The following is a 27,563-nucleotide window of genomic DNA, read 5'->3' as shown; positions in this document are numbered from 1 at the left end:
AGAGAAGCCCATCCATGAGACTGTCTGATGTGATAGACTGGTGCAGGGGGCTCATCTCCATCCATCTGCTTCCCCTGATTCTCCTCCTCCTCCTGCTAGATTCAAAAAGGAAGAAGGGAATAGAGGAGGAGACTGGTGGGCTAGAGTGGCAAAGAAACTCTAGCTTAGCACTCTCTTCTCCTTCACACTTCCTTTTCCCATGTTCCTTTTTGAATCCAGAGAGCTGGAGGACAAATGGCAATAACTAGCACACTGCCAGGCAAGAGAGGACGGCATTCACGATGCTGCCTCAGTAGAGTTGGTCTCTGCTTCTCCCTTTTACAGACAGAAGCTACGGTGCCTGGTGACTGCCTGAACAGACAGAAGCCTGCCCCTGGAGCCCCAGTAACAAGTACACTACAGCTTGCCTTCAAGATTGCCAACAATGCCTGCCAAGTTCAATTTTTTTTTTCTTTTATGCCAGCCATACCATTTTCTTGGTCTCGCAGATGATGTTGGGGTCGCTGCAGCGCACAAATACCTCTGGTTCCCCACCTGGTACACCTGCTGGGGCACCTGGGAAGGGCAGAAAGGAGAGGCAAGGTTGGCACATTGCAACAGAAACTGCTCATCTCCATCAACTTCTGGCAGTGCTAAGCCAGGACGTAAGCCAAACTCTCCCCTCCCACCCATCATAAACAGCTTCACCGTGATATTCTCAAGCAAATGGATACTTTCTAACAGTGCCCCACCTAGCAGGAAAGGGCTGTTACATCCTTGCAGAGGAAAAATGAAGGGAAATGAAGTGTGGTCAGCCATGGAGGCCTCAGGCTGGAGATCTTCTGGTAGCCCCCAGGTATCTTTAGGCCTTAACACTGAGCAAGCTTCTACCTGTAGATTCAGCAACTGACACCCAAGACCCTGGACTGGAAAAGCCTCAGGAGACGAGCCAGGTTCCCAGGCACTGAAATGATTCTGCCCACCTAGGCTGATGATTGGCTCCTCTCAACAGGAAAGCCTGTCAGGACTTCCTGTTGAAGCTAAGAGCCTGGCCAGTTAATGCCTTCCCTGGGTTTGGTTTGGTACATCTCCTTGTGTTAGAAATTGACCAAGCCATGCGTATGCCCATTGGAATGGAAAGACTCCCCCCTTGAACTGCCAGTACCAAGGGCAACAGTGGCATGACTCAGCAGACAGCACTGAGTTGATGCTATCACTCCTACCATTCACTTCAGCAAAGACTCCCACATCCTTAATTCCCCTGTCCCATTTGCCAAAGGAGAAGGTGACAGGATTCACCATTTCCATGCCTCTCTGTTCCCTGGAAGCCGAATATTAGTGGTGGGGGCATTTAGACACCTGGACCACTCACTCCAACCTTTGGAGTAGCTCCCAGTCTTTAGGACCCCCTTGATGGCTGCCTATAGCTCAGCCCTGACAAACACACATTCAGCTCCAGCCTGGCTCAGGCAGTGGCAAGGGCTGTGTCAGCTTTGGGGCTGCACTGTTCTAATTCAGTTGCTCCCCTTCCCCACCGATGTCTATTATGTCCTCTCCCCCGCCTATGTCTAACTCCATATCAAGAGTTGCCCTCCCCCCAGGGCTGTTTTGCTGCCACTACTTCAGCTTCTCTTTAGATTGCAAGCCCTTTTGGAACAGGAAGTCACATAAATATATTTATTTAGCTTGCTATGTAACCTGCATTGAGAGCTACCTTGTTTGAAAGTGATATATACATTTTTTAAATAATAAAACACTGTTTCTCACTCACACTGGTTTATGTTGGCTTCCAGTGCTGCTCTTTTATACGAACAAACATCATTTCAGGACTGTTCCTCTGCTTGATTTTTTGCAAACTGCTCTGATTCTTCAGAAAAGCAATTTTTTTTTTTTTTTTTTTTTAGGAACACACAAACCAGTATCTAAATTCACACATACCTGGAAGCGTGTGCCAGGCAGGCAAGCGGATGGATTTCTTCAGGAAGGTGAGCTCTGGGTGATAGAAGCGGAAAGTCTGATCAACCACATGGGGCTGGGTCTCCACAGCCACATTGAGGATGGCGATGGGCTTGCCACCACTTGCCGTGAAGGAGACCTGGGGAGGCGGTTGGAAGAGAAAGAGAAGCCTCACTTTCAATCCCTGGCAATCCCTGAGAGCCAGTCAGTGTTGAGAGTCTGGATGGAGCCAAGGGTATGATTGTGAGGCAGCACCACATGGGAAGGGGCAGTAATTCAGTGACAGATCCCACTGCTCTCCTCTCCTCCACACTTCCTCTTCAGCTCTGTTTCCCTCTTCCTTTATGAACCCAGGGAGTGGGAGGAGGAACAGTGGCAGAGGCATGTGGCCTTAAGCAGCCACGTCGGTCCGCCTCATGATGGGCCAAGCCCTGCCTCTGGCACAAACATTGCCAGAAGAGGGATTCCCAACACTGCAAAGGAGTGTGATGGAGAGGCTTCCAAGGCCTGCCCCACTGAGATGGCATCCTTCCTTTCCCCTCCACTGCCATTACCTTGATATGTTTTGTCTGCGTGCTGCCGGATTTCCAGGGGGCTGAGGTGTTCTTCTTGCCTTCGCTGAATGTCAGTTCGGTGAAACCTTGCTGGAAATCAAAGGGATGGCATGGCGGTGAGAGGAAAGACTTCTCTTAAGTGTGAAGTGCTCTTTTGAGCCTTGCATTTTCAGTATGATCCTGTGGCGTTTCAAACAGAGAGCTGCTGGGAGCCAGTTCTCTCTCTCATGTTCTCACACTGTGAGGTCGGCCTCACAGCCTCTCTGCCAGGCAAACACCCATACAGAGGGCAGGAAGCCAAAGGGATTTTGATGGCCAACATCTTCTTCCTTGGGGGATTCTGGCAGTCTGGGGAGAATGAAAAGATCCCCTGCATTTCTACTATGGAGATATTTCAATATTCATTCCTCCCGTTTCTCTAACTTGCCCTCCTCCATCAGAGCCTCCAGCACATCATGCGCCCCATTCAAAAACAATAAATAGAATAAAATTAGGATTGCCACCCAACTAAAGAAATATTACTCAATTATTTATTTATTTATTTATTCGATTTATATTCCGCTTTTCTCCCCAAAGGGCACCCAAGGTGGCAATTAACCATAAATGTTTTCAGCTGCCTTCCAAAACACACTTCTGGGAGAGCAGGAGCTGTGAAAGGGGTTGTGGTTCAACCCCTGGCAACATCCTCAGCTACAACTGGGAAAGTGTGGCTAGAATCCTGGAGCGTTCCCCCCCCCCGACCCTCTTTACATGAGGCAGGCCTGGTGGGGGATCTTCCCACAGAAAGGGAGAGGCTTCTTGAGTTAACTGCAGCCTCCTGGTCTCTGCATCCTCCTCCTTCAACCTGAGCCTCCTCTGGACAGCTTGCAGCATAGCAAGATGTAGCATCTCACTTCCACTCCAGCAGCCTCCACTTCCAGTGTGGCTGGCCCAGCAAAGCAGTGCCATGTGACACCCCCCCCCCCCCATGGCTGCAGCTCGCAGAAGCACCTACAAGGCTGAGGACCTTCAGTGATGTTGGTTACAGAGAAGTCACTGCTCTAACCATGAATTGACTGAATGATGCAGCCCTAACAAAACATTTCTCCTGTGACAATCAGTCTCTGAATAACGCTGCAGTGACCACCCAGTCCTGCAAACCAACTCAGACATACGGAAAACACACTCTTGGTGGCTCCTGAAGACAGGAGAATAAATGGATTGAAACTACAGGAAGCCGATTCAAGCTAGACCAGAGGAAGACTTTCCTCACTGCAAAAGCTGAAATAGCCTGCCTTGTGCAGTTGTGGACTCTCACTTATTGGAGGTTTCCAAGCAGAGACTGGACAGCCACCTGTCAGGGATGCATGCAACGGCCTGCATTGAGCAGGGGTTGGACTAGATGACCTTCAAGACCCCTTCCAACACAACATTCTAGGATCTATATATCATTTATTTCTCATGTGCTGCGATACAAGTTCTCAAATTTGGAACTTGAGAGCTGCCTCTCAAGAGATAACTTGTCCTGGACAGCTGGTCACTCCATGCTGCTATTTGACTGCCTGGGTAGGCAACAAAGGGGGCTGGTTTGGAAAAAAGGGCTGCCAATAGCTGATCCATACAGAGTCCTTGCATGTAGACCCTGTGAAGTCAGGCTTAAACTATACAAAGCTGAGGGTCCGTGCCTATTAGAGGGGCGACCTGGCTGGGCTGCCCCTTGAATCCTCAATAAGAGCTGCGGTGGCACCACCAGGGTCCAGGTGGGGCTCAGGACCCAGTGTAGGGCTCGGTTCACAAATCCCCAGCAACTTTTGCAAGGATAAAAAGTCTCATGTGTTACAGCCACTCCTTGAAAGGAAGATGATCCAACTAGTTCAGCTGCTTTCCCCTGCACCTTTTCCAGCTCTACCATTTCTTTTGGAGGTACACTGACCAGAACCATACATGAGGTGGTACATACACCTTCTCTGGGAGAAAGCCCCACTGAACTTAACAGGGCTGCCTTCTGCAGGATTGTGCTGGAGGGAGGTCTATGGTTGGCTGTCAGTCATGACAGCTACACAATGCATCTAGGTTCAGTGGTAGTTTTGCCCCTGAAAGCCAGTTGCAGGAGATATATCGCAGGAGCAGGGGATTTTCATTTCTGTGCTATTTGCATGCTCCCTAGTGGAGGGAGCTGCTGGGCCACTGTGAGAAACAGGAGGCTTGATTTGAAAGGCCCCCTTGGGGCTGGTCTGGTTGGGTTCTTCTTATTTTAACTTCCCTTCCCAAGATAAAATTTCTCTGTCCTACTTTGAGATGGGGGTCAAATGGAATGAGGCCAAGAAGAACTCCACTCTGCCTTCTGCTTCACAGCAGCCAGACACTCAAGCTCACACCTCCATGAGGTGCTGGCCTGACCTAAACCTGACTCTTTGACACAAGGGAGAAAGGTAAGCAGGACGTCAAGCCCTCTCTGGTGGAGTGCCAGATGGCAACAGAACCTGCCAAAAACAAAAAAGCAACGGAATGACTCTTGCAAGGCCACTCACCTCCACCTCTGAAACAGGGTGGGACATCACTGAAGAGCAAAAGCACATAAGGCCACCACGGCTGGATCTGGCTCAAGGACTGAGCGTCCTTGTTCCCACCGTGGCCAACTGAGGATGGAGCTCATCCCTCATGACTGCCCCAGAAACAAGCCTGTTGGGATTTTCCTGAAGTTGTTCTGTCCAAAGGAAAGAGCAACTCCTGAACTTGGGGGAGGGGGGGAATAGAAAGGTACAAACCATTTCTCATTAAGTCCACTGCCTGTGCCTCAGCTGGTATGAGAAGAAAGCAACCAAGATCTTTCATTCAAATATGTGTGTCAGTGTTGTCTGAAATCAAGGATGACGGTGAGGGTCAGATGAGCAGCCTAGAGTGGCGAGAGAGTCTCCAAAACTCAGCATCTCCCTCCCTATCAAAACACAGCAACTCTCTCCTCCCCCAAAACAGACTGTCTCCCTCCCTCTCAAAAACTAGCATGGATGGACTGCACTGCGCCTGTGTGAAAGCCTGAAGCTGCTGGCCTTACACTGGGTCATCCTTAAATCGGATGCCCTTAAGTTGGGGGCTGCCGGCGCACTGTATGAGAAACTGATGTCATGCACCGCATGAAACATTTTTAACAAGGCTGGCAGTGAACGTTTTTCTACCTGTGTCAAGGTAGTCTGCTCCATGCAAGAGGGCTGGTACTTAAAGGGGATGTGGACCGTCTCCTTGGGGCGCAGATAGATTTGAGGGCCGAGGCTGTCCTGCAGGTGGAACATGTCCTCCTCCACTGGGGTGACCGTTTGGGTCAGTTCCTTAAAATGCCTCCACTCTCTGGCATCTACAATGACACTGATGGGGGGGGGGAAGAGAAAGACACATATAGGTGGTTAGCTATTTTTAGATATGCTGGCAAAGCTCTCCCATGCCCGGCTCAGAAACAAACAATGGAGGCCCCTTCAAATCCACTTAAAAGCCACTGTGTATGTCTCTAGGTCAAATTAAATCCAAGTTGGAGAAGAGCCATTAGTGTTTCCCTCACTCCTTATTATTTTTTTCTCCTTTATTAGTGAATAATAATGACAAAAAAAAAAAAAAAGAACTCTCCCTATTAAAGGCACCAGATCACACAGCCTCATTATGTTAGATGGGGAGTTGGTAATTTTAGACATTGGAAGTACAAAACTTGATGGAGAGAGCCAACCCATCCCCTGTGGGTCCTCTACGGGAGGCTGGCGCCCCCCTCCCCAGTTATTGCCCCATCAATGTCCGGATCCTGCCCTAAGTTAACATAATAGAAATATTTCAATATATTGATTACAGAGAGGTGACACTGATCTTGGGTTTTCAAGACTTTCCCAAGTTATTTGGAGACAGGGCTTCCTCTTTCTTGCAAGCTCCAACCTCCATTTCCAAATTAAGTCTGGGCTGGCAGTTGTCCATGCAGCTGGGAGGCAAAAGACAGAGATGGAAGATGGTCTGACTTTCCCCATGAAAATGGGAGGGAAAATGGGTTTTGCTTGTATCCTGAGGTGACTGAAGGAGTGCAAAACCCTATAAGAGGGACCCTTGAGGTTTTTCATTATATTAGCACATCTTACTAAGTACAAGAATGCAGGTCTCTGCCCAAAAGAGCTTACATTCTAATATTCCACAAAGGGCAAGGGGAGGCAGGGTTAGAGTACAAATACAAGATCGTTTCTTGTACAGTATATAGTTCTGGCCACCACATCTGGTCAACAACAACACAAAGGTATTGTAGAGCTGGGGAAAAGTGTGTAAGAGGGTCACCCAAGTGACCAGGGACTGGAGCAACTTTCAAGAAAAAGCGTCAACATCTGGGGCATTTTAGCAGCTTCCCATTGCCATCTCATGAAACCCACCTCATGAGTAAGAATGAAAGCAACATAAAACAGTGTTCCTTATACTTATTCCTGCCAGGCGGCCCAGAAGTCCATCCATGGTCAATGGTCCCAAAAGCTGCTGAGGGGTCCCATGGAACCAGCAGGGTTGCACTTCCCTTATCTACTTTCCAGAAAAGATTGCCTACAAAGACTGTCTTTGAACCCAAACCAGACCTCAAACCAAAGTGAAAATGACCTACATAATAAGTATCACCCAGGAAGACTTGAAGGGGTGGGTGGGAGATTGCCATGACCTGCTCAATGACCTTGCCCCAAAAGTAGGGCTGTTTTGAGACCAGGTCAGAAATTCACTAGAGGGCTGGAGTCCAGGGAGGATTTCTTTCAGGAATGGTTTCACAGGGGCTTGTTTCAAAGCAGTTTCTCTCTGCAGTTGGGATGTGCAAGGGCATGGCAAGGATATGGTCAGTCTCAGGTTTCCAGGCAACCTGCTGCATCCTCAGGTTGATTCACCCGAGACACGCCTCTCCTCCTGATTGTTTTTGATAAAACTGGTTGTCAGGGAGGTTTCTGGTCTCTGAAACACTTCCCACTTTCTCCCAAATGTGCCCCCAAAAGCAAGAAGATTCTTAGGGTGAGTGGGGGGAGTCATCTCTGTCTTGTCCCTGGACTATTCTTACCTACCTAAGCTCCGGGTTCTCAATCTGGATGGTGACTGTATGCTGGATGTTATATGGGTTTTTCAAAGCAAACTCAAAGAATTCGGTAGTGCCAAACATTGCATAGAGGGTGTGATGGGTGGTGATGGCCCGGCTCAGCATGCCAGCAATGCTCTCGGCTTTGATGCGCTCCCGGTAGGCCTCTATGATCTGGAGGTCTCGCGAGTGTTGGATGCGTTCCTCGTGACGTCCCTTCATGGAAAGGCAAAAGCGAAAGGGGATCAGTTGCAAACTGGCTGGCAGAGGGGCTTTGAGGGGCTTCCAGAAAAGGTGACAAGGGTAAGAATCCCACCTCCTATCTAGCTATTCTCCATCCCACAGAAGACCCTAGCTCAGTTCTGACTTGGGAAAGTTACAGGTGCAAGGAAAGCCAGAGTCCCTGCTGGTTGTGCTGTGGTTGTACCCACAATGGAGAAAAGGGCAGTGAAATCAGGAAGCCTGAAAGTTCCTCTTCCTTGGAACTTTTTCTGACATTACAATTCTATGCATGTTTACTCATAAGAACACCCCACTGTATTCAGTGGGACTACTCTGAGGAGGGTGGCCAATGAAGCAACCCCCTAAGTTGTCTGAGGCTGGAGCATTCAAACGGGCCACAACTTGAAATATAAAACAGTCTGCAAAGGATTCTAAATGACTCAACCCTACTTATGGTGAGGGCTTTCTGCCTACAACCAATTCAGGATGAAGGCATCCCTTTCATCAGTCCCACCCTTAACGCCACCTTGGCTGAGAACTGCAGATCAGACATTGTCCATTTCCCGTTCTTCCCGCTTGTCCCTTGAGGATGGAGAGGCCCCTTGCAGCATTGGGTCCCCCCAAGCTTTTGATGGGACAGGTTGGTCCAGTGTGGAGGAGACCTACCCCATTTCCCTCACACAGTGCAGTCCGAAGGGGCTGATAAGGAATCCCCCTTCCTCCCTCATTCTTTGAGTGTCTCAAGCTACTCATCAAACCTATGCTGCTCTCCCCCACAGCCATGTTCCGCCTGCCCAAACTAACCAAAATTAACTCAAATCAACTAATGAGCAGACCCCTTTGAACCACCACCACTGAGTAAGTGACAAGTTTCTCCCAAACCAGACCAATCGAAAGATAGGGAGAATACAAATTTCTGCTTGGCTGCTAGTGATGGCTAATCTCATGCTGTGCATTGTGGGGTGGGGTGAGAAGATTGCTGGCTCTGGCCCAATCTGAGGATACCTGGAGGGCACATCTAAGCAAGACCTCTGCTTGTGGCCTTTGACAGTCACTAGAGCAGTGGTTTTCACACTTTTAGCACCGGGACCCACTTTTTAGAATCTGTCAGGATCCACTGAAAGTTATGTCATAGCCGGAAGTGACATCATAAAGCAGGAAAAAATTTTTACAATCCTACTCACACCCAGGAGTAAGTCCCACATTTCCCCAAATGCAGTCACATACCATGGTAGCACCAAGTCTAATATATTAAAAATAAAACATTGAAATGAAAGGGGACCCACCTGAAATTGGCTCACGACCCACTTAGTGGGTCCTGAACCACAGTTTCAGAAACACTGCACTAGAGAAAGCAACTGCCTGCCTCAAAACAGATGACAGGATGTGCCCACTGTTTGTCAATGTCCGTTACCATGAGCAGGTTGGCTTTCTTTCCACAGTCTCCTTCTTGGGATTCCCGCCTCCGCACCGACAACATCCTCTCCAGCTTCCGCCTCCGGGTGACACTGGCCTCACGGTTGGTGTGCTGGAAAGCAGTGCTGACTTCACGCAAGCGGGAGAAAAGCATGGCTGCCAGTTCACTGTCCACGTCTGCAAGTTTCTGGGCCTGGCACACATTTCCTGCTGGGAGACAAACAATTCACACACACCCCCAAGATTATGGAAACCAACAGATGTACCAGGGAAGATTAATCATTGTCCCTCAGTCTTGTTGCAGGGGAACAGTGCCTCTTGGTACTTGAGGTGGTGTACCATTTGCAGTCCCCTTTACTCCTCCACTGCTGCTCCTTGGATTCAGGCTATGTGGAGGAAACTAAACTGCTGGGCTAGAGTGTCTGATTTTAAAAGGAAGAAGGGAAGGGTGCAAAGAGAGGGTATGGAAAAGAGTGCTGGGCTAGAACGTCTCTGCCTCCAACACTCTAGTCTGTCACTCTCCTCTCCTCCACACTTCCTCTTCTGCTCCTTTTTCCTTCTCAGAATCCAGAGAGAGTGGGGAGAATGCAGTGCAGGCAGGCGGATGGTTCAGTTGGCCTCATGTAGGGGCCAGCCCAAGTGTGAATCACTGGAAAAACTACTGTTACCTGCTTGAATACAACCACTGTTACCACTTTAGAAGCCTGCAGGATTCTGTTTTCTTAATAAGCAAAAATAAGCCTCCCTCTCACTCTCTTTTGCTGGGCGATAAAGATAACAATGCAATTAAGACCACGGCTACCTCTTCCCCTTTTCCAAATTCCATTAGACTTACAATGAAAGGGATGTTCTTAGCATTTTTTAAGAGAACATTAATGAATTAACTACATGTTACTCTGCTGAGTGGTTGAGTATTGTTATTCATTTGCTGTGTTATCTCACCAGGTTTATTTCAACTGTGGGGATCCATTTTCAACACACCAGTTAGCTACACTTTTGCATTCCTGTCTTTCGTCAAATGAAGTCCTCATTTCATCTCTTTGCAGGGGGGAAACAAGCTTGGTAAATAAACTCTGCCAGAGAAAATGCAAAATGGAGAGCCCAAGAGTTGTTCACGGAAGCACCGCAGTTAACATGGAACACGAGCAAGTGGGGCGTTCTCCTGTACACAACCAGCAGAGATGAATGAGGGCTGCACAAGAGACATTTGCGCATGTGTTGCAGTGGGATGGATGCATGATCAGGGTGAAGGGGAGAGACATGATGTGTCGGAGGACAGGCACTGCAGTGGGCAATGGAAATGCAGAAACAAATGGAAGGCACTCTAGTCTCCATCACTGACCAGAGGTACACTGGGCAGGAGGTCTGGTCTAGAGGGTAGAGCCTCCATTTGCCTGAAGATTAACATCCACAAGGTCGCCAGTCCGAGGCCACCGGCACCGTGCAACCTTGAAGCAGCTGGCAAGCTGCAGCTGAGCTGTTCCATCTGCTCGGAGCGTGGGAGGATGGAGGCCAGAATGTTAAACCAGATCGGAGTGTAACACCTTGAATGTAGTGGTTCTTGAAAGAAAGAACCTTCTTTCAATTTGTAAAAATCCCTGCATGGATTTAATAAGCCTGCCTATGTAAACCGCCTTGAATAAAGTCTTGAATAAAGACCAAGAAAGGCGGTATATAAATACTGTATATTATTATATTATTACAAGGGTAAGCACAAGGGCTCTCCTCCTGCCTTGAGAAAAGTACCATGGCAAGAAGATCCAGCTTGGCCCACAGAGAGAGATTACTAATTGTCAGCTTCTCTGTGATTGTAGGCACAAGGGGGAACCACCAGCTTCTGCCCCTGCCCAGAGAACCAAGGGCTGCTGGGTAGCTGTGTCATTTCTATTCAAACATGCATGGAGACACCTGCTTGAGGGGACGCTGCTGCTCTCACTAAAAGAGGCTCTCGGCAACTGTACTCGCCTTCAAAATACAGAGAGCCGGCAAGATGAATTTCTTGTTCTGACCCAGGGTTCCGCATGCAGGCCACTTAGACAGCATCCGACTGTGCTGCTCTTTCTTTTCTTAAAAAATTAAATGGGTAAATAAGTGCTATTTGCAGGTTAGCTGCCCTTAATTTGACTCTCAGTCTACCTAACGTTCTCCCTGTCACGGCAAATTGCTTCAGACAACTCTAACAAAAAAAATTGGTTGGATAATAAAGCTCGGAAAAGACACCTGGGCAGGCCTTGGCAATGCTCCAAGGGGAAGGAGACTCTGCTGGGCAAGAACCGTGTGCTCTGTGGAAGGTGAGCTGGCCCCAAATGTAATGGATTTCAGAGGTGACAAAAACCAGAAATCTCTTGTTTCCGTACAGTCAAGTGTAGCTTTTTAAAAAGAGATTATCCCACCTTGTTGGTTGGAGTAGTAAAAGAAGCAGTTCCACATTTTACACTAAGAGAGTTGAGAATGGTTGCAGACCACTCATGATTCTGCTGCTGGAATTTCAAGAGCTCCTTGACCAGATAGACTGCTCCTGCCCAGGAGCTGTGCTCCAAAACTCCTGCCAGCTGTTGCAGCTTAAAGTAACATCTCTCTGATTTGCTGAGAGACAAATCTGTCGGCCTCTTCTACTGTCAATATTCAATGGCTGAAGGGACATTACTGTGATAGGCTGCAGGCTCAGAGGTATATGAAAAACTGGAAGGGGGCCACTCCACCTGGCCTGCTGCCCTCACTGAGCCTCTGAGCAAGCTGGCACCTGGTTTATCATTAATCACCTTGAAATCAGGCGTAATTATTCTATGCTGGAAAGAAAACACTGCATAATCTAATACAGTTTGAGCTGTCTCTTGCCCTTAATTCAGCAAGGCAAATTCACAACATGCACCTTGGCTTACCACTGTGAGCACTGACAGAGAAGAGGCTGCCCCCACAGAAGCCACTGGTTCCATCATGCGAGGAAATGATCCGGGAGCGCGAGGGCGGCAAGGAATGCGACTTCCTCAACCTCTGCTCACACAGGTGACCTGCAAAAGAAGCCTGGCTGCTGAGTCAGGGTGGGCAGCACACAGAACAAATGGGATTAGCTGCTCTAGGAACACAAAGGCAGTTGGATATTCTGATTGGGTCCAGCCATGGTCTTCCCACCATCACCACAGAGGTTTGAAGTGCAGCACATCCTATTAAAGGATTTTTAGGAGCAGGGCTGAGAAACCTTTCTGCCTCAGGCAAGGAAGAGCCAGGGTTGACTCATTTGTAAGGCAGTTGTTTCAAGCAGCGAATCAAAGGGGAGCACTTGCTGATATCCATTTGCCTCCATGGAGGACGCGTTGGGCACTCTGGGAGTGGGAGGGCCCTTCGCTAAATGCCTTGCATGAAGGAGGTTCAATCTACAGCACATCCTGTTAAAGGATCTTTAGGAGCAGGGCTGAGAAACCCTCAGCCAAGGAGGAGCCAGGACAGGCCCATTCATGAGGCAGTTGCCTCAGGTAGTGAATCAAAGGGGGGTGCCTGCCCACATCTATTTGCTTCCACTGCTCTTCCCCCTCCCCTTCCTTGGATTTAAAAAAAGGAAATGAAGCAGACAAGGAAGCATGGATGAGAGGAGAGTGGTGGGACAGAGCTTCTCCTGTCACTCCGCCACTCTTCCTCCTCTCACTCCATGGTTGTGGAAATGCAATGAAATCTTCTCCTGGGTCAGCCACAGCTTGGGCCTAATGCCCTGCCTTCTCTTATGTCCCAGCTGCTCTCCTGTGTTGGGATATATCCCACCAACTCCCAAAGTGTTATTCTCAGAGGAGAACTGAGGCACCTGGTTCCTTGCACCTGGTATTGACCCTGCAATGCCAGGTGCACACCTAGGAGATGCTGAGACCAGGAGTATTCAAACCACACTATGTTATGACCCCCCCACCCACCCACACAGCAGCTGGGCCAGCACTGCTGAGGTCACCTAGGACAATAATCCTGAAGCAGAGGGTCTTAGATCTAAAAACAACACAAATGCCATTAAATTGTTTTAGCCCAGAAATGAGTCAGGATGGAAGTGAGAGAGAGGAGATGCATTCCTGAGGTAGAACAGGAAGGAAATTCCATGTGATAAGGGAGGTAAACCAATATCACGTGAATTAATAAAGGTGACATTCGAATGTGACCAAGAGATAAAGCCCAGGGCAGGGCGACACAAAAAGCAGCAGGCTTCCATTCTCATTGTCACTGGGCAGCCGTGACAGCACGTATCAACTCTGAGCCAACTTTGTTCTTTAAAAATGCAGTAAACAGCACAAAAATTTTTTTTAATCATTTATCTGAGTTTTGGGGGCTGCCCCCCTCCCGTCCTTTTCTGATGGCTCCTCTCAGCCCCGCTTTTTTCCTTCCTCAGATCTCTCAGTGCTTCAGGCCAGTTCTCTTTTGATGGAGGGGAAAAAAAAAGGCAGAACAAATAAGTCAAAGCAAACAAACGTATATCTTCCCCGGAGCAATGTTAATAATGAAGGTGACCGAGAAGGCTCTCTCCAGCACAGAGCAGGTGGGCAGGAACACCCTGCAAGGACACTGGAATGACTGGAGCCTGTGCTACTGAAAAGCAGGCCCTCCAAGCATGACTCTCATGTCCCCAAGTGGTTCTCCTTCCCTGGCTTTACACTGTTCTGGCACCAGTGCAGGGCTCAGCAAGGTCTCCTTTGACTTTTGGAAACCAACACCAAGCTGTATAATGGGAGGCTTAGCTGGCCCCTTTAAGAGGCCGACAGTTCCTTTTATCTTTGCTTCAACCTGCAAGCCACTAAATCTGCCCAAACTCTCTCAAAACAGCCCTCCCCCAAACCCATAGCCCTTTCAGAATAAAAAGAGATACCTCAAGGCTTTTTCTGCATAAGAAAGCCTTTGATTAGAGATGAGGGAGGGAGCCAAGTCCCTTAAGAATTTTGTGAGCAAGCGCTTTTGCTTCTTGAGTGCTGGAAATGAAAGATCCACAGAAGGCCAGGTGCTGCCAGCCAAGGAAGGTCGCTCCAAAGAGGTGCTTGTGGTGATGGCGTTTGGCCTAGATGCCTTTAAAAGGGGACTGGACAAATTTCTGGAGGAAAAATCCATCACGGGTTACAAGCCATGATGTGTATGCGCAATCTCTTGATTTTAGAAATGGGCTATGTCAGAATGCCAGATGCAAGGGAGGGCACCAGGATGCAGGCCTCTTGCCATCTTGTGTGCTACCTGGGGCATTTGGGGGGGCCACTGTGAGATACAGGAAGCTGGACTGGATGGGCCTATGGCCTGATCCAGCGGGGCTGTTCTTATGGCTCCTTTGTAGCAGGCTCCTCAGATATGGACAGAGCCAATGTAGGAAGAGGGACAGACAATTCATTACTACAGACAGTTGCTGAGGAAACAGAGCCGCAGAACCTGGACGAGTCCCCAGGAAGCGACACCATGAGAGACAACCATAGAGAAGAGCCATAGAGGTTAGTGACTCGTGAGAAAACATTGAAAATCACTGATTTAGTCCAACCTCCTACTCTAGGGGTGTCAAACTCATTTTATACAGCTGGCCAAATAATATTCACGATGCCTGTTGAGGGCTGGAAGTGATGTCATTAAGCAGGAAGTGATGTCATTAAGCAGGTCATGACCAGAAATAAGCACTTTTTTCTCACATAGGAACTCAGCTGCAAATTACAGAACAGAAAATACACAAATCTGAAGTGTGTTTTCAAGATATGGAAGAGCACAATTATCATGCGGGCTGCCCTTTAGCAGCTGCACCTCAGCGCAGCTCAGCAACTGAGAGCAGCTGATGGTGGTGCTGGGAATGCCCAAGGGCTGAATAAAGAGCTTCCATGGACTGCATCCAGGCCGTGGGCCTTATGTTTGATGTTCCTGTCAAACTTGCTGAAGGTAACTGTTACAATAGCCCTGCCAGGTGGCCATAGAGACCTTGCTTGAAACCTCCAACAAGGGAGAGTCCACAACAGTATGAGGCAGACTATTCCAGTGCTAGACAGCTCTTGCAGGAAGTGCAGCTCTTGTAGTATCTCATTTCCATCCTAAATCTCCTGTATTTCATCCTATTGTCTCCAGCCCTGCCCTCAGGAACCACAGGGAGCAAATCTTCCCCTTCTTCTGTCTGACAGGCCTTCAGACACTTGAAGACAGCTCTCCTGTCTCCCCTGAGTCTCCTCTTCTTCAGACTAAATATCTTCAGCTCTCCTCATAGGAGTGGGTTCCCAGGCCTCTTGCCATCTTACTTATTCACACTTGCCCTGGCTTATCAATGTCTTCTTAAAATATGGTTCCCAACACTGGATGCAGAATCACAAGCGAGGCCTGACTGGTGCAGAACAGAGTGAAACTATGACTTTGTGTGATCCAAACTGAATGACTCTTTTAACACAATCCAGCATCACATTTGCTTTTTCTGCAGCCGCCTCACAATCACGGCTCATGCCCAACTTGCAATCACTGTGACAATTTAAGCACAGGAGAACACATGGGTTGCGGCATCGTATGAGCCCCTGCAAAGAGAGCGTGAACCAAGTGCAACAATCTCAGATTAAGCAATCTCACATCTGGAAGTGAAGAGGGGAAAGAGCAAATGAGGATTCCAACTCAGGAAGAAAAGGTGAATGAGAACAAGAAGGATTTTTTAAAAATCACACTCCTCTCTCCGTAAATTTCAAGGAGCAAGGGCAGCCAGTGTGACTTTAAAAATTAGAGAAAGGATGAGAAAGGAGAACATAAAGACACTGGAACTGCCAGCAATTGGAGAGGGAATGTGCCTGGAGGGGTGGAGTTTGTAAAGGTTAATGCTCAGGAAGAAAGAGCAACAGAGCCCACTGGGTAAGCCCCGGTTTATAGGAGAACAATGAGAAAGAGACCGAAAGTAAAGTGACTGGGTCATAATGCCTCTGTGTTGACTGTAGAACAGCAGCTGAGAAGACTGAACCAGGCAAAGAAATGACAGCTATACATCACACATTAGGATGATGAAAAGGGTTTGCAGAATGGGTATGACAGAGAGCAAAGCCCCACCGTCATCCACCCCTTTCAGTTCCTGCAGCAAAAGGATAGGGGCTGTGTTGGCACGAGGAGGTGTAAGCCTCACTCTGGACGGACATAATCCGAACCGCCAGCAAACTGGATCTCAGCACAGAATGGACTCTCCACTGCTCAACCAACTGTGGCCTTCCCCACATGCTGAAGGACATTATTTTGTATATATTCTTGAAGCAGCCACAAAGGTTTCGGAACCAAAGATCACTTTGCTGCAAAATTTTAAAAAGAGAGGGGGCACGGATATCTGCAGGCAGCTTTCGGCAGGCTAGCCTGGTCTTCGAACCAGCTCAGGATGGATCACCGGGGTCCCACCCAAACCCCCGCCCTCTCCCTTTAAAGAGCTTATCACCCTCTTGCAGGCTTCGTATGAAATGTCAATTTATGATACGGGAGAAAGGAAGCTAATCTTTCTTTTGAAGGTATCTTTTTTCCTAAAAAAGAACCTGGAGCCACTCTGCCTTTTAGAGGTGGGTGAATTAAGGGACCTTCTGTGCTAAGGCTCTTAGGATTTAAGATTCCTTTCCCTGCTAGGTATGGCATTTAAGCTCCTCTCCCCATCTCTCCTGTGCTCCCCGCGTCGCTCATTCGCCGGCATCTAATTGAGTGTTGCTATTTCCTTATTGCTTCTTTCAAAGCTGCCTTGGCTTGTCCCCTTGTAAACAAGACTAAGCAGAATTAATGACCTGTGTACTTGCATTGTGCTGAAATGACTTGACGCTATTGCCATTGTCAGGGCACCGGGGAAGGAGCAGGGGGAGAAATAAGAGGCTTCTCTCATGCACGGTAGGAGTGCCCCCCTCCCAGGAACCAAACGTTTTCTCTAAACAGCTTGCACAACTGCTCCGCTGTGATGTTGCTACCCGCTGCAGATATAAAGAGGAATGGATGGTAGGACAGGTATGCCCCAACACTAGGGACATCCTAAGAAGCTCAGCACCTGGAAGTATCCTGAGGTGAGCAGTCCTAGAGTTTGCCACTCTGAAGGCATGGAAGCCCCATAAGAAAGACCTGAATGCCTGCTTGGTTCATTTTCCCCATCTCTAAGAACGCCAGGGGATGATGATACAAAGTGACTGGGAGTTGGAATCAGGGGAGGGGAAGAAGAGTCCAGCAGTGCTTGAGGCAGAGCAGCCTGACTTTGGCCCCAAACTAAACCTGATCTTGAGGAGCCCATTGAGCCAGAAGCCCCTGAGCAGGGACCCCAAGCAGCAGAAATCAGATTCGCCGGAAGGTCTGGCCCCCTCCGCACCAGGGCTTGCTACTGCTGAGTGGGGAGGGGTTGTTTCAGCACCCCACTTTCCAGGCTCCTTCCAAGTTAGAGTTCTCTCAAGCCCCTAGAGACTGCTTGAGCCTCTGCTTCAGAAGGCCTATTTCCACAGGGACAGACACACACATACACAAAATGGCAGACATGGTTGATGGGGACAAGGGTTTCCTTGGTAGCATCAGCCAGATTATGGAGCTCCCTTCCCCAGGAGGTCTGCCTGGCCCAATCACAACCCTGGGTAAAGAGGCCCCTTTAAAAGTGGCAGCTCTTCTACTTAGCAAGGGGAGAGCAATCATCTCTCTTCATCCCACCATTTCTAGGAGCTGTTTGCCAGCGTGTCTCTGTTTCTGACACTGCATCTCTTTGGAACACAGAAGCATTTTCTTTTCATTTATTCTGCCACATAACCCACTTGGTGAACTTCCTTTCTTGAGAGGTTGCATATAAATATTCCAAACAACAATTACAATCCTCCCACCAGCTTTTCGAACAGCTCTTCAATTTGTTTCCCCAGCCTCTCCACTCTTGCTCTCAGTTTTTGTTTATGCTCCCAGCTCCGACTCCAAATTCTTAAATTTGATTTTTGCCTCCTCACTGCCCTTGTTTTCATTACTAATTGCAGGCTTTGACAGTTTTTTATGATATCAAATATAACATTAGTTGTGAGAGGCCCCAAATGTCCCTTAAAGGGGACTGAAGGTTGCAAATGTTTTAAACAAACAGGACACCTTCCATTTGGGGGCTTCTGTGTGCTTTTTGGGTTCTTCTTACCAACGTTGGCCAGGCTGAGGTGAAGCCGGCCTCTCACGACGGCGTGGACTCCAATGGGCTTCACAGCTCCAGGCCTCAAAGCATCCCCACACAGCACTGTGTCATCCTGCTTGTATTCCATAGTGATGACCTCCAGCTCATGGTGGACTTGCACGGCTGTTCGGCCCTGGCGGAGCAAGTGCTATGGAACAAAGGAAGTGCGTCTCAGCCCTTCGGACCTCAGAGGGGTGGTGAACTGTACAGGGGTGTGTAGGCCCAGCAAGAGACCAAACCTTCCTTCAAATCCTTCTCTAAAACCGACAGTTCCCGTGAAGTCTCTGGCATGATCTCCTAGTCCCCTTTATCCCTTTTCCGTACTGTCACTACACCTAAGCAAAACATACATGAAATAACTACATATATTCCCCTTCATCCTGTGCCTCTCTTCTCCTCTACTCCCCTGCCTCTGTTGCTTCCCTTGTGCATGTTTCTAGATCAGGAGACGGGAACCTACAGCCCACGGGCCAGATCCGGCCTGCCAGTCAGTCATCCAGCCTGTGTGGAGCTTGGCTCGGGAGGCTTTCCTGCCTACCAAATTTGCCACTCACCAGAATTGCAGAGCTGTCTGCGCAAGCTCATGGAGTCCCTGAGCCACTGCCATTTCCTGTCTGGCACACGGCAAATATGACAGGAGGCAAACCTGAAAACTTAGCAACCCAGAAGTTCAGTGATGACATAACGTCACTGCCAAACGTCCAACCCCTTTGCTGAAAAGGTTGCCGATCCCTGTTTTAGAGCCCCTCAAAGCAGGAACCTGCCATCTCTTCCATTTCAAAACACCAGTAATAAAATAATACTTATCATGAAAGAAGACTTTAGGGTAGAACTATAAGTTGAGGCCAATGCGTAGCTGTCGCCAAGAGCCTGAGCCCTGCATTTCCTCCCCCCACTCCAGTTAATAACACATAAATGCACAATGGGACATTAGTGCAAATTGCGTTTGACCCAGACCCGTTTTATGTCCCTTTTCTTCCTGTTTTATTTGCAGCGGTGAAACTTGCAAACATGATGAAGCCACGTCAACTGCTTTGCATGGCTAAATGTTAGCCGGGAAGGGAGGAGGTGATGCAGTTTGTGCAAAGTCTAGTTTGGACAGTGGTGCTTTACATTCCAGCCTCAATCCAGGGGCAGAGTGTTACATGTGGGAGCTGTGAGTTGTCCAGAAATATCAATACTCTTGAGAAACAATTACAAGTGGTCAAAATCACACACTTTGCCTATGTGGGCACACCCCCCCCCCATTGCCACACTACAGATTCAGAAGCAGTGTGTTTCTGAATACCAGTTGCAAAGGAGTAACAGAGGGAGAGGGGTGTGACTTCATCTCCTGCCTGCAGGTTTCCCAGAGGCAGCTAGTTGGCCACTGTGGGACCTAGGAGGCTGGGCTGGATGGACCTTCATTCTTGGGCCATTACTCTTATGCTATGAGCCATGATACTTAGGAACACAACCTCCATGTTCACAGGCAATCTACCTCAGGGTACCAAATTTTGGGGACCAATGATGTGAACACTGTCACCTTCATGTCTTGCCTGTGGGATTCCCACAGGGCCTCCAGTCTTGCACAGCAGGGAAACAGGATGTTGGACTAGATGAGCCTTGGCCTGATTCAGCAGGGCTCTTTTAGGTCTTTACTTATGTGCACATGTGTGAGAGTGCAGGGGAGTTGGCACAACCTAGGAATGTAACTTTGTCTTACTTACATGTCGGATATTAAAATATCAAAATACGTTAACTTTTTGGTCTTTCTGCTTTATACTGAAACAGATTATTGCACTGGGCTCCTGTCTGACAGTGAGTATAAATCACAGAGTGAAATATTATGTGCACAGTTAAACAGAAGATCAATTTCTGTTCTTATTTCAGCAAGTTCGATTGTCAGCCTTGGAGTTTCTCCCACCCTGATGTTGCTTCCAGCGCAGTACTAAAGGAAATGGGTGCCTACCTTCAGCTTCACTGCGGCTGACCCCACAAGGAGCAGCGAATTCCCATCCCAGGCGTCTATTTGCAGGGAATGCTCAGCAAGGTAGCGGATAAACCAGCGGGGCTCACCCGGCTTGAGGAATGCAGGATCCACCATATATTTCAGCTGGAAACCTGGAGATCCTGCAGAAAAATCAGCTTGTCACATAGCCATCAATACAAGGCTGCCTTTGCCCCAAGGAGCTTACAGTGACCATGTAAATTGGTCCACAAAAGTGTCTCACAGTCACAAGCCTGCCAACACTCTCTCTGCTATGGAGTCTAAAAGACAGGGAGAACAAACTCCTACAAAACTCCTGCCTGTAAACACCTGCATGTTATTCTTACTCATTCTAGGTTAGGAAAGACTCCTCTCTGCTTGAAAACCCAAGGTGCAATCAGTGCACCCAAGATTGAACCAGAGGGACCAAGGTTCTGACTTCATACATTGGGCATTGGAGGAACATCTGTCACAGGTAGGGATAAAATGGGAAATAATAATAATAATATAATATAATAAACTTTATTTGTATCCCGCCCTTCTCCCTAAAAGGGACCCATAAGGGCAGGGAGAGAAGGTGGGAAAGGCACTGAGACCCCTGAATGGAAAAGGATCGTTTTTGACTGATGAGGATAGACAACAGCCTGGTCGCATGTTTGATAACACCTGGTGCTCCATCATAGAGAAAAGGTGCAACTGAGTAGGCATAACAGCAGTGGACTGGGCCAAGGGAGGCCCAGGCATCAGCCATGAAACTCACTGGATGATTTTGGATCAGCCTCTTTCTCAGCCTAACTTACCTCACAGAACTGTTGTGAACATAAAGTGAAGGATATGGGAGAAAAACAAGCCCCCCCCCCCCCGGAAGGTGGGATTAAAATGTGGCACATAAATGCTAAAGTGTAGACCAGGGGTCTCCAAATCCCGCCCCGGGGGCCAGATGTGGCCTGTGGAGAGTCTCTGTCTAGCCCGCGGCCAGCATCTGTTTCCTTGAGAGCCTCTGGCCCAGATGACCAAACACAGCTGGAGACCCCTGGTGTAGACTGTGGCTAAGCAACTGAGCTGCAAATCAGCTGCCTCTACCAAGAATTTGCACTCTGAGCCTTAAGCAAGCAACTCCCTTCTCAGCCTCAGTCTCCCCTTTCTGGCTGTCAAAAGGACGACACCAAATCAATACATGTGAAGATGCTACAAATGCTTAGCAATTATTCATTAATTAGTAATTAATGAATATATAATAGTTTCTTTTTTCCCCCAAGAAGAAATTGGGAAGCCAGTCTACAGACTCAAGTGTTTGAACAATGGGAGTTGCTCTAGGCCAGAGGTACAAAGACTGATGTGTGATGATGGGAGAAGTTGTCAGGTTGAACCGAGCAAGGAGTGCAGTTTTAGTAGAGGAGGCCAGAGGGGAAAGTTTGAGTTTTTGCAAAAGGAGGAAGAAGGGACAGAATTTGGTGCCATATTGAAAATGGGGAGCAAAGGAGTGGGAGCAAAAACAAAGCTTTGTGCCGGCTCAAGTAGGTGGTTGTTGGCACCATCAACTGATATAGGGTAGTGGTGGTCAAGAGAAGGGCTTTGGGGGGAGAGGGAGATGAGAAGTTTGGTAGTTTCAGCAAACTCACCAACTCTTAAAGACAGTTACCAGCAAAAGGGGAGGGATGTATATAGCCAGGACTCCACTGAAATAAACAGAACAATCAAGGCTATTACAAGAGATCTCGCTAAGTAACTTTTTAGAGCCACACAGGAAGAGTCTTCTCCCAGCACAGAATCCCATTAACATGTGCCTTTCCCCCTGTTTAATTTCCATTGACTATCCCGCATGGGAGAGAGAGAGGCTTTATGAACCGGAGCTGTTCACTAGGAGACAGGACATGCCTTTGGCATCCCTTGGGGAGGGAGTAGGTTTCAATAAGATGCCAAAGTGCTTTGCAAAAGGAAGCCAGGCTGACTGCTTGGGGGCCTGGAACTTGCACCAAGGATCTGCTGAGGGAAGGGCAGAGTCAACACTCCGGATTCACAGTGCAGCCCTGACACTCCTTTGTGCCCGAGACTCCGAGAGAGCACCGCAGAGAAAGAGAGCCTCCCTAAATGCTTTTACAAAGTGGCAGCTTCATACGGGGGGAAATCTGTCATTCAGCTACCCTGGCCACTGTGGGCTTTAAAGGCAGTCTCCAGGTACACTGGTTACAAACTGGTACCTGAAGAAGCTTGAACATAGCTACAGCCAGCTGTAAAACTTCATATTTTGTACCAGCTGGAGTTTCTGAAAAATCCCCAAAGGCACTGGCCATGGAGCTAAATAAGGCAGGGGGGGGGATGGTTTTATTTCCACGGTCCTTGAATCACTGCAGAGAGTCTGGTTAGTTTTACTACTGTACTATCATTACTGAGACTATTTATATATTGCTTTCTCAACAAAAATGTCCAAAAAGCAGTTTAAAATCTGATAACTGTATTCTTTCCTGTCCTGAAAGAGAAGATGCAGAGAAACACCAGCTGCTTTTGCTGCCACTTTTAATGGTTCCAGCTCCAAGTTACTAAACTTTATTTGTATTATTATTTGGGTTATATTTTAGAATTTTAAGGGATGGCATCAGCAGTATTAAGCAGTGACTACTGGAAGGGGGATGTTGGGGCAGCTCAAGATCTTCTAGAAGCCAAGATGGCTCCCCTCCCCTTCCTGCACCTGCTGGATCTGAAAAGGAAGAGGAAAATGCCGTGGAAGGCCAAATGGGAAGACTGGTGAGCCGATTTATTTCTAAGCCCACCACTCGTCATAACCCTGCTCTGCATAGTGACTCTGAGTCTGAACCCAAGGAGCTGGGACTATCATTGGATCCAGGCCCAGGTTCTGAAACCCTTGAACAGCAGCACTTGGAGGAATCAAGGTCTCCAAACCTCCTGAAGACCTGGTTTCTCCCATACACACCAGGGGCAGAGAAGGGGGGGGGGCGGCAGAATACTTTTCAAGGTATCAATTCTCTGTGCCAGAAGGTAGAGGTCTGGAGTCCAAGGTGGGAGAAGAACCTAAGGCTTCCATCTAGACGTGGAATAACTTGTTCTGGAACTGTCAAAGATACCAGGGACTCTGATCTGCCCTGGCCACCTGCAATGACCCAGTCTCACCTTCATGATTCGGGCATGACATTTCCCTCTTCATCTTTGATGTATACATTTGTGATCTAATTCTCTGCCCGATCCCAGCACCCAGTTGAAAGGAGAAGAACAAAAGAGAAAGAATGTTGCTTGCTACTGCCGCAACATCGGAAGCAGTGACTCTCTGATGTTGAGCTTTTCCAGTTATCAATGCCTTATATAAGGAGTGGGATCTTGATGCCTCAGTAGGCTTTGATTCCTATTATCTCGACTTGGGTATCAGATGTGTCGCTGAGCTATTAAAAAACTGGAGCTAAACTTGCTCTTGGGTGGCCCCTTCACCTTCTGCCTCCATGGCGCTCACAGCAAAAGGAAAAAAAAATCACTCAGTGGCAATGGAAGACAACACCTGCAAGCATATCCGTGGGATGAGATCACAATGAGTTTGGAGGCTGCATTCAGTCTCTGCATTTTATTCTGGAATAGGAATGATCCTCATGCAAGTTAAACTGGCAGGACAAGAGACCACTAGGTTCAAGTCTCTCCGCCCCCCCCCCCCCAACTCTCAAACCTGAAATATTTGAGAATCAGTTAAGCTTTTTGGGCGGTGGTGGTTCTGCACACATTCAGAGGCAGGTTTCACACACCGTGGGCTTAAGTTCAGGTGCAGGGTGAGGAGCAGAACGGATTCAGACTCAGATTCAGTCAGCAGTAACTGAAAGTAAAATCTCAATGCAGTCCTGGAGAATTTAGACTTGCCCAGATCTAACTAGTGTCAAATGATGAAACCTCAACCTCAATTGGTTGAACTGTCCTGATATCACAGAGAAGACTCACAGGTGAAAGAATCTTTGCCTTTGATTGTCCTGATGTCACAGAGAGGAAGGGTAGGCAGAAGTGCACAGTGAACATAAGAACATAAGAACAGCCCCACTGGATCGGGCCATAGGCCCATCTAGTCCAGCTTCCTGTATCTCACAGTGGCCCACCAAATGCCCCCAGGGAGCACACCAGATAACAAGAGACCTCATCCTGGTGCCCTCCCTTGCATCTGGCATTCTGACATAACCCATTTCTAAAATCAGGAGGTTGCACATACACATCATGGCTTGTACCCCATAATGGATTTTTCCTCCAGAAACTTGTCCAATCCCCTTTTAAAGGCGTCCAGGCCAGTCGCCATCACCACATCCTGTGGCAAAGAGTTCCACAGACCAACCGCACGCTGAGTAAAGAAATATTTTCTTTTGTCTGTTCTAACTCTCACAACACTCAATTTTAGTGGATGTCCCCTGGTTCTGGTGTTTTGTGAGAGTGTAAAGAGCATCTCCCTATCCACTCTGTCCATCCCCTGCATAATTTTGTATGTCTCAATTATGTCCCCCCTCAGGCATCTCTTTTCTACGCTGAAGAGGCCCAAACGCCGTAGCCTTTCCTCATAAGGAAGATGCCCCAGCCCCGTAATCATCTTAGTCGCTCTCTTTTGCACCTTTTCCATTTCCACTATGTCTTTTTTGAGATGCGGCAACCAGAACTGGACATAATACTCCAGGTGTGGCCTTACCATAGATTTGTACAGCGGCATTATAATATTAGCCGTTTTGTTCTCAATACCTTTCCTAATGATCCCAATCATAGAATTGGCCTTCTTCACTGCCGCCGCACATTGGGTCGACACTTTCATCAACCTGTCCACTACCACCCCAAGATCTCTCTCCTGATCTGTCACAGACAGCTCAGAACCCATCAGCCTATATCTAAAGTTTTGATTTTTTGCCCCAATGTGCATGACTTTACACTTACTGACATTGAAGCGCATCTGCCATTTTGTTGCCCATTCTGCCAGTCTGGAGAGATCCTTCTGGAGCTCCTCACAATCACTTCTGGTCTTCACCACTCGGATCTGCAAACTTTGCAATCTCACTGCTCACCCCTGTCTCCAGGTCATTTATGAAGAGGTTGAAAAGCACCGGTTCCAGGACAGATCCTTGGGGCACACCGCTTTTCACCTTTCTCCATTGTGAAAATTGCCCATTGACACCCACGCTCTGCTTCCTGGCCTCCAACCAGTTCTCAATCCACGAGAGGACCTGTCCTCTAATTCCCTGACTGTGGAGTTTTTTCAGTAGCCTTTGGTGAGGAACTGCGAGCTTGGCCAAGTGGCTCTGCCGTGTCCTGTCCGGTGCATGGCAAAATGGGTGGAGGACTTTGCCTCCTGCACGGGTTCTGCATGAGCTGGATGACTTTGAGTGGCAAGTCAGATGCAGTCTGTAGGCTATAGGTTGCTGACCCTTGCTTTAAAGACAACATAGAGTGCTTCCCCCCCCCTTTGTTCCACACTTGCACTGCATTTAAAGGGACTTTTTCCTTTAAACGCTGTGAAGAGACAGAGACTACTGAGGAAGTAAGGAGCTTTTCTGGGGGGAGGATGGTATGCACATGTGCAGCCCCCTTGCAAAGGCATCAAAAGTGAGAAAGGGTGGCATGAAGCAGCAGACTTGGTTGGTGGGCTGCAGCCACAACTCTACCCAGCTTTTGAATGATAGTGTTATGATTGCTTTAGTAATATAATTATTCTTAAGAATATTTATATAACAATTTTCATCAAAATAAAGTTTACAAAGCAGTTTACTGATAAACTTACTGATGAACAACATTCTGATGCTGTTTGGGAGGGAGGAGTAAAGAAGTTTAAACAAATCAAAAATAAGTAAACTAAATCAATGAGGATCTGTGGCAGCTGCTGTTTGGGTTGCTCAGATCCTACAGAGAAAAAGGAAGGATGGACTGAAGGATGGACAAGCGAAAAACATGATGGCATAGGGGGAAGGAAGCAAACTGAAACAGCATGTGAGGGGAGGAAATAAGGTTGGCATTCAAAGCATGTGCATGGGAGAGGAATGAGCTCCTTTTCCCAAGCGTCTGCCCATCTGTTGCCCTTGGGCCTTACCAATATTCTGCGTTCCATCATGGTTAATCTGCACCAGGATGTGGGAAGAGATGCTAGACGGAGCTGCCCCGGAGGCATCTGCCTTGACCAGCTGCAGGCGTGGCGTCGTGACTGGAGGGAATCGGTAAAACTGGAACGTGAAGTAGACGGTTTGGGGCCAGGTCTCGAAGGTGGCGCCATCGTGCATGGTCCTTGCCGAACAACAGCCCAAAGAAACAGGACACAGTTAAATTGGTTGGGTGACACCTATACGTAGCTGGCCAAGAAAATATGTGGGGTGGGGGAAGAAAGGTGAATTCCTGCATCATGTCTGTCTCATGGAAACACAAACTTCATTGTGGTAGGTTCCAGGCACAGAACAATCTTTTTGATGGGCTTACTGTCCCTACAGACTATTTTGGCTGTAGCTTTGCTTCTGCAGCTGTGGCTGAAAATAGTGTTGGACAAGCAACAAGCAATCACCCCAGACTCTTGGGAAAAAAGCATTGGGTGGATCACTGCAGGATAGTTGGATAAAACTGAGACAAGTAGTGTCTACTTTTTAGAGCCAACCTAAATTTCCACTGACTTTTGTGTAGCAAGTCAGCTAAATTTTTAATTCCCTTTTTGCTTTTGTCTCAAAATCTCCATTATGCAAGAGAGAGTATTTCTCAGCAAAAAGGCATAAAAGTCACAGAGAAATGGAATCTGCTTAGTTTGGATTCACCCAAGACCCAGATGCTGTGGACTAGCTTTGAGACTGCATCGACTCCCCTAACCAAGCCCTTGTGGGCTATCTCAGGCTGCATGAAGCCCACTGGTGCTTTTTGAAGCTTTCTACATAGCTGCCTGCAAACAGAGCCATGTCTAGGAATTGGAATTAACCAATATGCACAAAAATACAAGGATGTTTGGGAGGCAGCTGTTGAGAAGACCAGGGAGGGGTTCTTCCCATGTGGGGCATGTGCTGGGGGTCCATGCAAAGTCACACACCTGTGACCAGTCAACTACTAAGGCAATGAGGACCTGCTTCAGCTGCTCCCAGTACTGGCTGTCAAGCCAGGACCTGTGGAGATGTTCAGCAGGGATTGTGGGGGACTAATGACATGGCAGACCACCTTCTTTTCCCAGTGCCATTTTATAGTTCCTGGATGTTCTGTCCAATGACGCTGCACTGGGATCAGGGCATCTGGGAAAAATGAACTAGCACCAGGTATGAAACAGGATGGTTCACTGTCATTGCCTTTGCCCACTGCCTCCAAGTAAGACTTTCCATTGGGCCCTGG

At 48.1% G+C, this 27,563-nt stretch overlaps 1 protein-coding gene across 1 annotated transcript in view; it reads right to left on the bottom strand.

Annotated features, from left to right (window-relative positions):
- The window catches only part of NPHP4 (nephrocystin 4), a 156,310-nt gene that overhangs the window by 56,200 nt on the left and 72,547 nt on the right, over positions 1-27,563 (bottom strand). Inside the window, exons 16-25 of the mRNA XM_066637431.1 lie at positions 26,299-26,489; positions 20,232-20,392; positions 18,248-18,428; positions 12,057-12,185; positions 9,173-9,384; positions 7,526-7,752; positions 5,645-5,831; positions 2,490-2,579; positions 1,918-2,074; positions 470-555 (exon numbers count right to left, since the gene is read on the bottom strand). Of these exons, the coding sequence (XP_066493528.1) occupies positions 470-555; positions 1,918-2,074; positions 2,490-2,579; positions 5,645-5,831; positions 7,526-7,752; positions 9,173-9,384; positions 12,057-12,185; positions 18,248-18,428; positions 20,232-20,392; positions 26,299-26,489 (1,621 nt within the window). The remainder of the gene's footprint in view (positions 1-469; positions 556-1,917; positions 2,075-2,489; positions 2,580-5,644; positions 5,832-7,525; positions 7,753-9,172; positions 9,385-12,056; positions 12,186-18,247; positions 18,429-20,231; positions 20,393-26,298; positions 26,490-27,563) is intronic.

The sequence above is a fragment of the Tiliqua scincoides genome, chromosome 9 (assembly GCF_035046505.1).
Source record: "Tiliqua scincoides isolate rTilSci1 chromosome 9, rTilSci1.hap2, whole genome shotgun sequence".
Lineage (NCBI taxonomy): Eukaryota > Metazoa > Chordata > Lepidosauria > Squamata > Scincidae > Tiliqua > Tiliqua scincoides.
Note: the sequence above shows the minus strand (reverse complement) of the source record. Positions and strands in the feature narration are given on the sequence as shown.